Source organism: Triticum urartu, chromosome 7A (genome assembly GCF_056163025.1).
Source record: "Triticum urartu cultivar PI428250 chromosome 7A, HENAU_Tu73, whole genome shotgun sequence".
Lineage (NCBI taxonomy): Eukaryota > Viridiplantae > Streptophyta > Magnoliopsida > Poales > Poaceae > Triticum > Triticum urartu.
The window spans coordinates 323,532,557-323,546,352 of NC_141879.1; the positions used below are offsets into that span (position 1 = coordinate 323,532,557).

At 47.9% G+C, this 13,796-nt stretch overlaps 1 protein-coding gene and 1 pseudogene across 1 annotated transcript; both read left to right on the top strand.

The window, feature by feature from the left end:
• LOC125518899 (histone-lysine N-methyltransferase SUVR4-like) overlaps nt 1-9,453 on the top strand; it is a 167,776-nt pseudogene extending 158,323 nt beyond the window's left edge.
• Nucleotides 9,454-11,755: 2,302 nt separating this feature from the next.
• Nucleotides 11,756-12,606, top strand: PGR5 (proton gradient regulation 5). Its single transcript, XM_048687855.2, has 2 exons — nt 11,756-12,137; nt 12,217-12,606. The coding sequence occupies exons 1-2, from the start codon at nt 11,874-11,876 to the stop codon at nt 12,319-12,321; spliced, it is 369 nt and encodes a 122-aa protein (XP_048543812.1). The 5' UTR covers nt 11,756-11,873; the 3' UTR covers nt 12,322-12,606.
• Nucleotides 12,607-13,796: the final 1,190 nt, after the last annotated feature.

The window sequence follows — 13,796 nt, forward strand, 5'->3', positions numbered from 1 at the left end:
CTCCACCATCCTCCCACTCAATTCTTTCGAGAGAAACTTTTCCTCGAGAAAGGACCCGATTCTAGAAACAATCCTTTATTGCTTTCGGATCTGAGACAGGAGGTATACCCAACTGTTTTGGGTGTCCTATGAAGATGCATTTATCCGCTTTGGGTTCGAGCTTATCAGCCTGAAACTTTTTCACATAAGAGTCGCAGTCCCAAACTTTTAAGAAATGACAGCTTAGGTTTCTCTAAACCATAGTTCATACGGTGTCATCTCATCGGAATTACGTGGTGCCCTATTTAAAGTGAATGTGGTTGTCTCTAATGCCTAACCCATAAACTATTGTGGTAATTTGATAAGAGACATCATGGTATGCATCATGTCCAATAGGGTGCAGTTATGATGTTCGGACACACCATCACACTATGGTGTTCCAGGCTGTATTAGTTGTGAAACAATTTCCACAATGTCTTAATTCTGTGCCAAACTCGTAATTCAGATATTCATCTCTATGATCATATCATAGATATTTTTATCCTCTTACCACGACGATCTTTCAACTTCACACTGAAATTACTTGAACCTTTCAATAATTCAGACTCGTGATTCATCAAGTAAATATACTCAACATCTACTCAAATCATCTGTGAAGTAAGAATATAACGATATCCACTACATGCCTCAGCGCTCATTGGACTGCACACATCAAAATGTATTACTTCCAACAAGTTGCTTTCTAGTTCCATTTTACTAAAACCGAGGCTTTCAGTCATCTTGCCCATGTGGTATGATTTGCATGTCTCAAGTGATTCAAAATCAAGTGAGTCCAAACGGTCCATTTGCATGGAGTTTCTTCATGCATATCTACCAATAGACATGGTTCGCATGTCTCAAACCTTTCAAAAACGAGTGAGCCCAAAGATCCATCAACATGGAGCTTCTTCATGCGTTTTATACCGATATGACTTACGTGGCAGTGCCACAAGTAGGTGGTACTATCTTTTGGCATGAACATGTGTACCACTACGATCGAGATTCAATAAACCATTCATTTTAGGTGTAAGACCATTGAAGGTATTGTTCAAATAAATAGAGTAACCATTATTCTCCTTAAATGAATAACCGTATCGCGATAGACATAATCCAATCATGTCTATGCTCAACGCAAACACCAATCTCGATGGTAGAGGGAGCGTACGATATTTTATCAACCTTGGAAATACTTCCAACACATATCGTCAGCTCACCTTTAGCTAGTCTCCGTTTATTCCGTAGCTTTTATTTCGAGTTACTAACACTTAGCAACCGAACCGGTATCTAATACCCTGGTGCTACTAGGAGTACTAGTAAAGTACACATCAACACAATGTATATCCAATATACTTCTATCGACCTTGCCAGCCTTCTCATCTACCAAGTATCTAGGGTAATTCTGCTCCAGTGGCTGTTCCCCTTATTACAGAAGCACTCAGTCTCGGGTTTGGGTTCAACCTTGGGTTTCTTCACTAGAGCAGCAGCTGAATTGCCGTTTCATGAAGTATCCCTTTGTTCCCTTGCCCTTCTTGAAACTAGTGGTTTCACAAACCATCAACAATTGATGCTCCTTCTTGATTTCTACTTTCGCGGTGTCAAACATCGCGAATATCTCAAGGATCATCATATATGTCCCTGATACATTATAGTTCATCACGAAGCTCAAGCAGCTTGGTGGTAATGACTTCGGAGAAACATCACTATCTCATTTGGAAGATTAACTCCCACTTGATTCAAGTGATTGTTGTACTCAGACAATCCGAGCACAAGCTCAACAATTGAGCTTTTCTCCTTAGTTTGCAGGTTAAGAAAATCGTCAGAGGTCTTATACCTCTTGACGTGGGCACGAGCCTGAAATTCCAATTTCAGCCCTCAAAACATCTCATATGTTTTGCGATGTTTCAAAAAACGTCTTTGGTGCCTCAACTCTAAACCGTTTAACTGAACTATCACGTAGTTATCAAAACGTGTATGTCAGATGTTCGCAACATCCACAGACAACGTTCGAGGTTCAGCACACTGAGCAGTGCATTAAGGACATAAGCCTTCTAAGAAGCAATGAGGACAATCCTCAGTCTACGGACCTAGTCCGCATAATTGCTACTATCAACTTTCAACTAATTTTTCTCTAGGAACATAACTAAACAGTAGAACTATAGCGTGAGCTACGACATAATTTGCAAAATCCTTTTGACTATGTTCAGAATAATTAAGTTCATCTTATGAACTCCCACTCAGATAGACATCCCTCTAGTCATCTAAGTGTTACACGATCCAAGTCAACTAATCCGTGTCCGATTAACACGTGAGACGGACTAGTCATCGTTGGTGAACATCTCCATGTTGATCGTATCTTCCATACGACTCGTGTTCGACCTTTCGGTCTCTGTGTTCCGAGGCCATGTCTTCACATGCTTAGGCTCGTCAAGTTAACCCTAAGTGTTTTTTCATGTGTAAAACTTCTTACACCCGTTGTATGTGAACGAAAGGATCTATCACACCCGATTAACACGTGGTGCTTCGAAGCGACGAACTGTAGCAACGGTGCACAGTTAGGGGAGAACACTTCTTGAAATTTTAATGAGGGATCATCTTATTTACTACCATCGTTCTAAGCAAATAAGATGTATAAACATGATAAACATCATATGCAATCAAATAATAGTGACATGATATGGCCAATATCATCTAGTCACCGGCATGACACCATGATCTCCATCATCGTGTCTTCTTGAAGTTGTCTCGTCATCGACATGCAAGTCGTGATTCCCCTTGACAAGAACATGATCAATCTCATACATCACATATATCATTCATCACATCCTTTTGGCCATATCACATCACATAGCATACCCTGCAAAAACAAGTTAGACGTCCTCTAATTGTTGTTTGCATGTTTTACGTGGCTGCTATGGGTTTCTAGCAAGAACGTTTCTTACCTACGCAAAACCACAACGTGATATGCCAATTTCTATTTACCCTTCATAAGGACCCTTTTCATCGAATCCGATCCGACTAAAGTAGGAGAGACAGACACCCACTAGCCACCTTATGCAACTAGTGCATGTTTGTCGGTGGAACCGGTCTCACGTAAGAATACGTGTAAGGTTGGTCCGGGCCGCTTCATCCCACGATGCCGCCGAATCAAGATAAGACTAGTAACGGCAAGCATATTGAACAAAATCAACGCCCACAACTACTTTGTGTTCTACTCGTGCATAGAATCTACGCAATAGACCTAGCTCATGATGCCACCTTGGGGAACGTAGCATAAATTCAAAAAATTTCCTACGTATCACCAAGATCTATCTATGAATAAACCAGCAACGAGGGGAAGGAGAGTGCATCTACATACCCTTGTAGATCGCTAAGCGGAAGCGTTCAAGTGAACAGGGTTGATGGAGTCGTACTCGTCGTGATTCAGATCACCGATGATCCTAGTGCCGAACGGACGGCACCTCCGCGTTCAACACACGTACAGCCCGATGACGTCTCCCACGCCTTGATCCATCAAGGAGAGAGGGAGAGGTTGATGAAGATTCAGCAGCACGACGGCGTGGTGGTGGATGCAGGGCGTCACAGTAGCAGGGCTTCGCCTATACTACGAGAGAGAGACGTAATGGGGAGAGAGGGAGGCGCCAGGGGCTGGTCTATGAAGTTCCTCCTCTCCCCCACTATATATAGGAGGGCCAAGGGGGGTGGTGCGCCAGCCTAGGAGATCCAATCTCCTAGGTGCGGCTGCCCAAGGGAGGTTTCCCTTCCCCCCAAGGCACCTAGAGGTGCCTTCCACCACATGGACTCTTCCATGGTGGAACCCTAGGCGCATGGGCCTATAGGGGGTGGTGCCCCAGCCCACTATGGGCTGGGTTCCCTCCTATTTCAGCCCATGTGGCCCCCCGGGATAGGTGGCCCCACCCGGTGGGCCCCCGGGACCCTTCCGGTGGTCCCGGTACAATACCGATGACCCCGAAACTTGTCCCGATGGCCGAAACAGGACTTCCTATATATAAATCTTTACCTCCGGACCATTCCGGAACTCCTCGTGATGTCCGGGATCTCATCCAGGACTCCGAACAATATTCGGGTTACTGCATACACATATCTTCATAACCCTAGCGTCACCGAACCTTAAGTGTGTAGACCCTACGGGTTCGGGAGACAAGCAGACATGACTGAGACGTTCTCCTGTCAATAACCAACAGCGGGATCTGGATACCCATGATGGCTCCCACATGTTCCATGATGATCTCATCGGATGAACCACGATGTCAAGGACTTAATCAATCCCGTATTCAATTCCCTTTGCCTAGCGGTACGTTACTTGCCCGAGATTCGATCGTCGGTATCCAATACCTAGTTCAATCTCGTTACCGGCAAGTCTCTTTACTCGTTCCGTAACACATCATCCTGTGATCAACTCCTTGGTCACATTGCGCATATGATGATGTCCTACCGAGTGGGCCCAGAGATACCTCTCCGTTTACACGGAGTGACAAATCCCAGTCTCGATTCGTGCCAACCCAACAGACACTTTCGGAGATACCTGTAATGCACCTTTATAGCCACCCAGTTACGTTGTGACGTTTGATACACCCAAAGCATTCCTACGGTATCCGGGAGTTGCACAATCTCATGGTCTAAGGAAATGATACTTGACATTAGAAAAGCTTTAGCATACGAACTACACGATCTTTGTGCTAGGCTTAGGATTGGGTCTTGTCCATCACATCATTCTCCTAATGATGTGATCCCGTTATCAATGACATCCAATGTCCATGGTCAGGAAACCGTAACCATCTATTGATCAACGAGCTAGTCAACTAGAGGCTTACTAGGGACATGGTGTTGTCTATGTATCCACACATGTATCTGAGTTTCCTATCAATACAATTATAGCATGGATAATAAACGATTATCATGAATAAGGAAATATAATAATAACCAATTTATTATTGCCTCTAGGGCATATTTCTAACAGTCCGAGCCTGATGCGGGACAAGGTTCCATCCCCCAAGCCGGTCCCGAGGTGGCGGAGCGGAGAGCTCGACACGCCGAAGTGGTGACATAGCACGGTCAATGCAGGCTGGCAGAGTGATGTTGGAGTCCCCGGCATGAGGTAATGAAGTGTTGACGAAGCCCCCCGTCTAGCCGAGGTGGCATGGTATGTCAGTACGCCGAGTTGACGATACTGCTCAACCCGGATCATTTTCATGTGCACAAAAAATAGTGCAAACCGGAGATAATAATAATAATAATGATAATAAAAAAATGTTGCATAATAAATAATTTATGCAAAGTGAGTAATAAAAGAAATATGGCCTGGCGCGGAAGTCAATGTCGATGCAGGGCATCGGCATGATGCGGTAAAGGCATGGCAAAGCCTGAATTCATAGGTCGGTCCGAGTTCCGGATGCGGCATTCGCCGGACTATGTATGGAAACTGACCGAACCACCATGCGACCATCGTTAATGCGGCCACCATTTGATAGACTTGTGTACATATGATGGACAAGCCAGAGTAATAATTCCTTGGGAACAATGAACCCAAACAAGCAAAAAATACTGGGATTAATAGCACCTGGTTTATTTGTTGTAGCAATCCGAAGGAAGGTGATTCCCAAAATTGGGACTCGATCCGCACACCCATTGCCTGATGGGCGATAAAACGACGACATGGCAGTGATGGCAAAGGTTGGCTCGCTGAGGCAAAGCCCTCGGTGCAGCTAACGTGACGGAGCTGGTCGGCTAGTGACACCGAAGTGTCCGGAGTAGGTTGATGAAGAGATGGCGAAGCCCCCGGTCCAGCCGAGATGTCGAAGTAGGTCGGCGTAATGGACACCAGCTTGAAGAAGCAATAGTGCGGCCCTGCCGATGCAGGTCGTAACGTGGTCGATGCCGGCTTGATGAAGCGACCGTGCGGCGATGCCGGTATGCCCGCTCCATGTAATCCGTGGGGCGGCGATGTTGGTGATGATTTATTCTTCGCGGTCCCGGACTCTTGTTCGGCTTGCCGAGATGATGATCCGAAGAAGTTGAGCCCGGCTCAAAAAAGTGACGACGTGTCTAGCGTGGGTCGACAGCCATGGAGCAATATTGCCGGACTCGGTTGACACCAGCATGATGTTGAAGATCATGTTCAAAAGATCATAAAGTTGGTGAGATGTGTTCGGGAAAAAAACACAATACCCCATACAAAACTTCTTTCAAAAGGGATGTCCGAAATCCCGTTCATAAAAAAGACGAACTCGGGTCGGATTCGTTTTCGCGCAGAAAACAGATCTGAAAAGTGATGCACTAATCGGAAGGTTCCCGGAGTTTGGACGGTCGGATTGAGCTGAAATTTTGAGAGGTGGTAGATATAGGAATTCCGCAGCCGATGAACGGTTGGATTTTCCAAAGGACGTCCGAGCTAGAAGCTGGACACCACGCCCTAAACTCGTCCAGATTCCCGTCTAGATTTGACAGGGCTCCGGTATATCGTGGATTGCCAGAGATTCCTCCATCGGAACTCGACGAAATTTTTCAGGGTTGTTGCAGACTCAATTCCACACAATTCCACCGAAGCAATCGTTAAAAAGACACTTGAGGAGGCAATGGCGGCGGACACAAGTTTGCTGTCCAGAAATACAGCACGGTTGCCCGAGGGCAATGTTGACGTTGAGCCCCCAGGCTCCCTGAATGATTCCTCCATGATCTTGATAGAGATCGGAGTTGATGTTTATAAAAGCCCTCATCCGAACATGACGATCGGAGGTAGGGCGCAGTCCTTGGTCGAACCAAGGTGACCAGTCGAGCTGGTGACGAAGATGCCGAAGTCGCAGTTGATCTGCAGGCGAGCCATCAACCTTTTGCCGAACACACAGCGGAACTCTCAATGAAAGCACCAATGTTGGTGTCAAAACCGGAGGATCTCGGGTAGGGGGTCCCGAACTGTGCGTCTAAGGCGGATGGTAACAGGAGGCAGGGGACACAATGTTTTTTACCCAGGTTCGGGCCCTCTTGATGGAGATAAAACCCTACGTCCTGCTTGATTTATTCTTGATGATATGGGTATTACAAGAGTTGATCTACCACGAGATCGGAGAGGCCAAACCCTAAAAGCTAGCCTATGGTATGATTGTATGTTGTCTATCGACTAGCCTGGCCTCGATTTATATAATGTACAGAGGCCTAGGATAACAAGAGTCCTAGCCGAATACGCCGGTGGGGAGGAGTCCTTGTCTTGATCACCAAGTCTTGTGGAATCTTCCATGTATGTGGCAACTGTCCGAACTGGCCCATGAGTATACGGCCATGGGGGTCCTCAGCCCAATCTAACAGACCGGGAGATGACGTGGTGAGTACCCCCTAGTCCAGGACACCGTCAGTTGGATTGGAATATCTTGGGCACAACACATGAGTAGGTGGTTCTCTCTCAAAAAATGAATGCTGGAAGTGTAGGCACGTTCTGATGGCTCTCTCACACATGGAGAGGAGGATGGAGGGGTATTTATAGCCTTCACACAAAATCTAACTGTTACACACAAAAGAGCCAACTCGGTCAGACCGAAGAGATGAACTCGGTGAGGCCGATTTAGTTCAAAATGTGAACATTATGTGTTTCGGTGGGACTGACAAGATCAACTTGGTGGGACCGATGAGCTAGGGTTAGGGCAAAACTTAATCTTGGTTTGACTGATTACTTCAACTCAGTGAGACCGATTTTGAGTAACAAGCAAATAGAGAGTTGGTCGGGCAAACTCGGTGGGACCGATCGCTCCTTTCGGTAATACAGAAACGTTACAAAGGGAAACAAAGAGTTTACACTGCGAACTCGGTGGGACCGATCGCTCATTTTGGTGAGACCGAAACGTTACGAAGGGAAATAGAGAGTTTGCAATCCCATCCTCGGTGAGACCGAGATCCCTATCGGTGAGACCGAACTGATTAGGGTTTTTGGCTATGGCTAAGTCAAATGAACTTGGTGGCGCAGGATAAATCAAATCGGTGGGGCCGAGTTTGACTTTAGGTTTAGGACATATTTGGATTTGAGAAAGTGGTTGAGGGCTTTGGAGAATACCACTATGCATTTTGAGCAAGTAGACCATTAAGCAGCACCTTATCCCCTTTTAATAGTATTGGCTTTCCTATGGACTCAATGTGATCTTGGATCACTAAAATAGAAATGAAGAGTCTTGAGTTTATGCCAATATTTGTCCTTAGCATTTTGAGGGGCCTACATCTCTAGTCCATGACATGCCAATCATTGACCTTACTGAAATAACCATCTTGAAAGGATATTAGTTCAATGAGCTATATGTTATTATGAAATACCAAAACCACCTAGGGATTAGTTGCACTTTCATCCTTCTGTTACGAGAAAAAGGGAGAATACCACAATGGCTGCTGGGTGAGCTTGGCTAGTTTGCTTGATCGATCGATGGAATGTAGGGTTGGCTTAAGCATCATCTAAACATCGCATGTGTGTGCTGTCGAAGGAACAAAATCACATGCGATGTCTCTATCACGCGATCCCTATCATGACCTGTAGGGCGCCTATGCAGTGACTCCGTTGGCGGCGGCGGCGACGAGCTGTCTGCGTTGGAGAGGGAGTAGAAGATAGTAGGTGAATGTGTATGTAGGAGTATGATTTAAGACGATGAGAACTAGATCTAGAATACCCATACGTACAATGATTAATGATCTGATTAGTTTTAAATTTGACCATCATCCCCTCTTAGCTGAAGGGGTATATGTTTTAATCTCCGCCATCGATTCAATTAAGGGAGGGGCGGGGGTGGGTGGGTGGGGTTGTAGCCGAAGGGGTATATTATTAAGGTGGTCACTGAATTGAGCAATTTAACTAGTATGTTGAGCCGACACCTACCTTTGGGTAAAATTAAGGGGCTGATGTTTGGGCGGCCTTATTTCAGGCAACACTTGAAATATCAAATTGTCCATGTAGAGTAGAAAAAAAGAAGTTTTGCTAGCTCAGATCCATATATTTTGTTATGAGTGACCATCACTCACTTAAGGGTTGTGATTTCAGGATTATGGCATTGATTTTGATGGCACTAATGACCCCAATAAAGCATTTGATTGCATGTGTGGAAGCAAGTACTGTGGCGGCAGTCCGAAGAATTCAAGTACGTCCACCATTTTTTACTGCTTATTAAAGCATTTTTTGCCGTCAAAAGTCATCTGGTGACTGGAGGTGGTGTGCTTAATTTGGACATATGACGATTGTCATTGAAAGGGAAGAGGACTAGGGCAAGTGCAAGTCGGAACTAGAGGGATTTGCATTCGGTCAAGAGCGGTGGAAGAAGAGTGCTGGCAGGAACAGGACGCAGAGTTTGTTTCCTTATGATGACTGTAGATAGATGCAAGGGGCGGTGTCAGCCAGTCATATTTTGGGGTTTGGATGTAGTAAAACCAACTAAAATGCCTGATGCAGAGCAACTGGAACTTAATTAGTATATGTGTCGTCAGTCTGTCACTGTGTTGTGTGTCCGGAGTTTACCTAGCGATTGCAGTTAACTTGCTTCACTGCCCGAGCTTATTATGCATCTTTTTTTCTTTATCTTTCCATATTCTACAACAGTTAGGGTTTAGTGCACGCTGGCGCGATTGGGTGGCCCTGCTCCTTTCTTCGGCGTCCTCATCGGTCTCTCTGAACGGGGTGCTGGGCGGCCACATCACCCACCGCTGAGGCCTACGGCAAGGCGACCCGCTGTCGCTGTTCCTCTTCATTCTCGCCATAGACCCACTGCACCACTTGCTAGCGGAGGCAGTGGAGTAACGGCTGCTGCAACGGATTTCAGGGCGAGAGCTGAAGCTTAGGGTTAGCCTGTATGCCGACGACGCTGTCATTTTCATCAACCCAACCCGACAGCAGGTTGACTCCCTGCTGAATAATCTCCACAACTTTGGGCACGCCACAGGGCTCTGCATCAACACCAGAAAATCATCGGCGTCTCCGATCAGCTGCGGCGACCTCAACCTTGACGATGTGCTTCACAACTTCGGTGGCTCCATCGCACACTTCCCCACTATATACCTAGGGCTACCGCTTACAACTGGCCGGCTCCGGCTCGTACACCTTCAATTCATCATAGATAGAATCAAAGCCCGACTTGCGGGTTGGAAGGGCAGGCTGATCCACATCGCGGGATGGCGCGTGCTGGTCCGCTGCGTCCTCGGCGCCATGCCTACCTTCGCGCTAACCGTTCTGCGGATGCCCAAGAATATCCTCAAGGAAATCGACAAGTGCCATCGCCGCTTCCTCTGGAAACAGGATGAGGAGATCACAGGCACCAGTTGCAAGGTGAACTGGGAAACTATCTACACACCAACGGCAAATGGGGGCCTGGGGTCCCTGACCTCCGGCATTTCGGTCGTGCTCTTCGGCTCCGTTGGCCATGGCTCTCATGGCGCCACCCTGAAAGGCCTTGGGTGGGCTCGGATCTACCTTGCAACGCCGACGACCTATCGCTTTTTACGGCGGCTACCGCGCTCAGCATCGGGGACGACGTGTCAGCTTATTTCTGGAACTCGCCGTGGCGGGGTCCGGGCACGCTTGCCCAGCAATTCCCAAGGCTGGCCAAGCACGCCCGAAGAAAGAACGGTGAAGGTCGCTCTCGCGGCCGACGCCTGGATCGGAGACCTAGGTCACGGCCGCACCGCTGACCTGCTCCACGACTTCCTAGCGATGCACAGGAGGGTGCACGGCGTAGCCGAAAACCTACGAGCCGACACCCTTGACTCCATCACCTGGACAAAAGAGCGATCGGGCCAATACTCAGCAAGATCGGCCTACCAAATGCAATTCCAGGGCATGACATCTTCATGTTTCGACAAGATCATCTGGAAGGTTTGGGCCCCCGGCAAGATCAAGATGTTCGTCTGGCTCATGCTCCAGAACAAGCTCTGGTGCAATGACAGGCTCCGGCGTCGTGGTTGGAAGAACGAGTACTTCTGTCAACTATGCATCCGGAACCTCGAATCATCAACTGACCTGTTTTGGGAATGCCCAATGGCAAGGCTGGTCTGGGAAACAGTCAGTACGTGGACGGACTGCTCCTCCCTAGCGCCAAACGAGAGTTGGCACAATCAACAACACACTTCCATTGTGCTTGGCGCCCTGGAAAGATCCGCAACAAGATGGCGTAGGGCAAACATCACGCTCTTGTTACTCATCTGCTAGGAGCTATGGCAGGAACGAAACAACGCTACTTTCGGGAGAAGTATACCAAGTGCCTCCAATATCATCAGGAGGATCAAGGACTGCATCGAGCTATGGCGAGTCGCGGGCGCTACCTGCATCGGGAGCCCCTTCGGGGATCCGCCATGAAATGTAAACCCTAGGATATCTTGTCACTTGAGGATTGCTGGTCTGTGGCAAGTCCTCGGATCCTCCGGATCCTCATCACCTTGGTTTTTCTCCACTGCTTTCTGCTAATGATCAATGAAAAGTCAGCATCGCTGGATCTTTCAAAAAAAAGTTTCTGTATTTATTTATAGGTGTCTCCACATTACTAGCACTCCTAGTTTTTTTAATTGCATTTGGTTTTACTTCCAACTGGCATTGTGCTTCACAGTCGCCATCTGCTAGGCTTGGTGGAATCGACTTAAGATGACGTGGCAGAGAAATGGAAAAAGACCAAGGGAAGATGACGTGGTGGCAGGGCATAGGCCCTCCGTTCCTGCCCAGAAACTCCTCATCCCCTTACAACAGGAATCGGTAGAGAGGGAGAGAGAGAGAGGGGCTTTGGCTGGACACCAGCGGTCCGTCATCGTCTTGGCTACCATATCCCCCCATTCTCATTCTGCACGGCACAGCACAGCACAGCACAGCGGAGAAGAGGAAGGAGAGAGAGATGACTGCGTCCGTCTCCTACGGGCTGCGAGCTCTTCCGACGTGGTCCAGCTCTGTGTCCGGTGACGACCACTGCTCGGCGCTGGCCATGTCGGTGTCGGCGCGGGGGCCCCGGTCGACGCGGCCCCTTCGGACGCCGGCGAGGATGGGCAATGTAAACGAGGGCAAGGGCATCTTCGCGCCCCTGGTGGTGGTGGTGCGCAACATCGTCGGACGCAAGCGCTTCAACCAGCTCAGGGGCAAGGCCATCGCGCTGCACTCCCAGGTACCTACCTACTAGCCACCCTCCCTTGCTTGGAGTAATATAAATTTATTGACATACGAAAACCAAATAAACTAAACAGGTGATCACCGAGTTCTGTAAGACCATCGGCGCTGACCCCAAGCAGAGGCAGGGCTTGATCCGCCTCGCCAAGAAGAACGGAGAGAAGCTCGGATTCCTTGCTTGACCCGCCTCACAATCCCCCCTTCCTTCTCCTACCTTTTCTACTAGCAAAAAGGAAATTCCTTGGAGTTGGAGATTGCATGCATGCATGTATGTATACTAGTCTTATATATTTTTTCTTCTCTTCTCTTCTCTTCTCTTGTGAAGACAGCACTGAGTTCAGTTAAACTTCAGTTCCATGTGGATAGATGGATGGACAGATGATGTATCTATCCTCTACTGATGACCTCAGCGGTAGAGTATATATATGCGCAATGCTACTGAATAAATAATTCAAGTATTTGTCTCATTACTCCTTTTGTATACACTGATCCGTCACGCCGTGCCCATGAGAAATCCCGTTTAAATCTTCCCAAATGATAACACTCACGTGTGGCATGTCTGCACATCGCCCACACATCTTGATTCATGTTGATTTTCTTTTGCACGAATTCTAAAAAAATCTGTTAGAATCTGAGTGCCACGTGAGCATCATTGTGTGTGGGCGTTGGAGAGTTCGCCCACACGCCCCGCAGCATGCGGTTTGCCAGTTGTGCTGTGTGGGCGAACTAGTTTCTGCCCACACAACCACCACCTAGTCCACACGCATGTGAACGAACTACTTTTCGCCCACACGACACCCATACGTTGTTCGATGGCAACTGCAGTTGCGTGTACGTGGCAACTAGGTAAACACACATGGCAACTATGATTCGTTGCTAGACATCAACTTCAGTTGCACGTACGTGGCAACCAGATAAACACACATGGCAACTGTGATTAACCATACATGGCAACTATGGTTGGACCACACGTGGCAACTAGGTAAACACACATGGCAACTATTGTTTCATCATATATGGCAAGTAGTTAATGACACACTGTCAGATTCAGGGCTCCGCAGACCCAAGAAAGGTTCGGACTCTGGGGCGCGTGCGAAGAACTCAACCTCCCCAGCCTACCAACTCATCGCTCTCACGACCTAGCTCGACGAACGGGAAGAAGAGGGACACATCAGTTTACCCAGGTTCAGGTCACCTTGTGGTGTAAGACCATACTTCTGTTTTGGTGTGGATTGGCCTCGCGAGGGAATGAGGATGAACTAGTACAGAGGAAGAACAACCTCAGGAGGTCAGTTCTTGTGTTCGTGTGAGCTAGTGAGGGTTCGGGTTCTCCATCCCCTCCTACGATGGTGGCTAGGCTATATTTATAGTGGCCTCGGTCCTCTTCCTCCTAAACGAAGGCGGGAAGGGATCCCATTACGACCAAATTTAAAGGGGGACAAGTGGTACATCTTATCCTGATGAAAGGTGGTCTTCGCTTGCAAAGCTTCTGGTCATGACGCCGTGGTGGGCTCGGCGATGACATCCGTCCTGCAGTCCTGGCGGTATTGGTCTTGTAGCACGGGAATGGAAACCTTTGGCTGATTCCTTGGGACTTCACGCCTGCGCTTGCCTACTTAGCACCAAAGAGGAAACCTGCTGCTCTGCGCCCGCTGGC

Coding starts and splice junctions, on each gene's coding strand:
- PGR5 (XM_048687855.2), top strand. CDS start 11,874: ATGACTGCGTCCGTCTCCTACGGGCTGCGAGCTCTTCCGACGTGGTCC. Junction 12,138..12,216: donor CCATCGCGCTGCACTCCCAG/GTACCTACCTAC, acceptor TAAACTAAACAG/GTGATCACCGAGTTCTGTAA.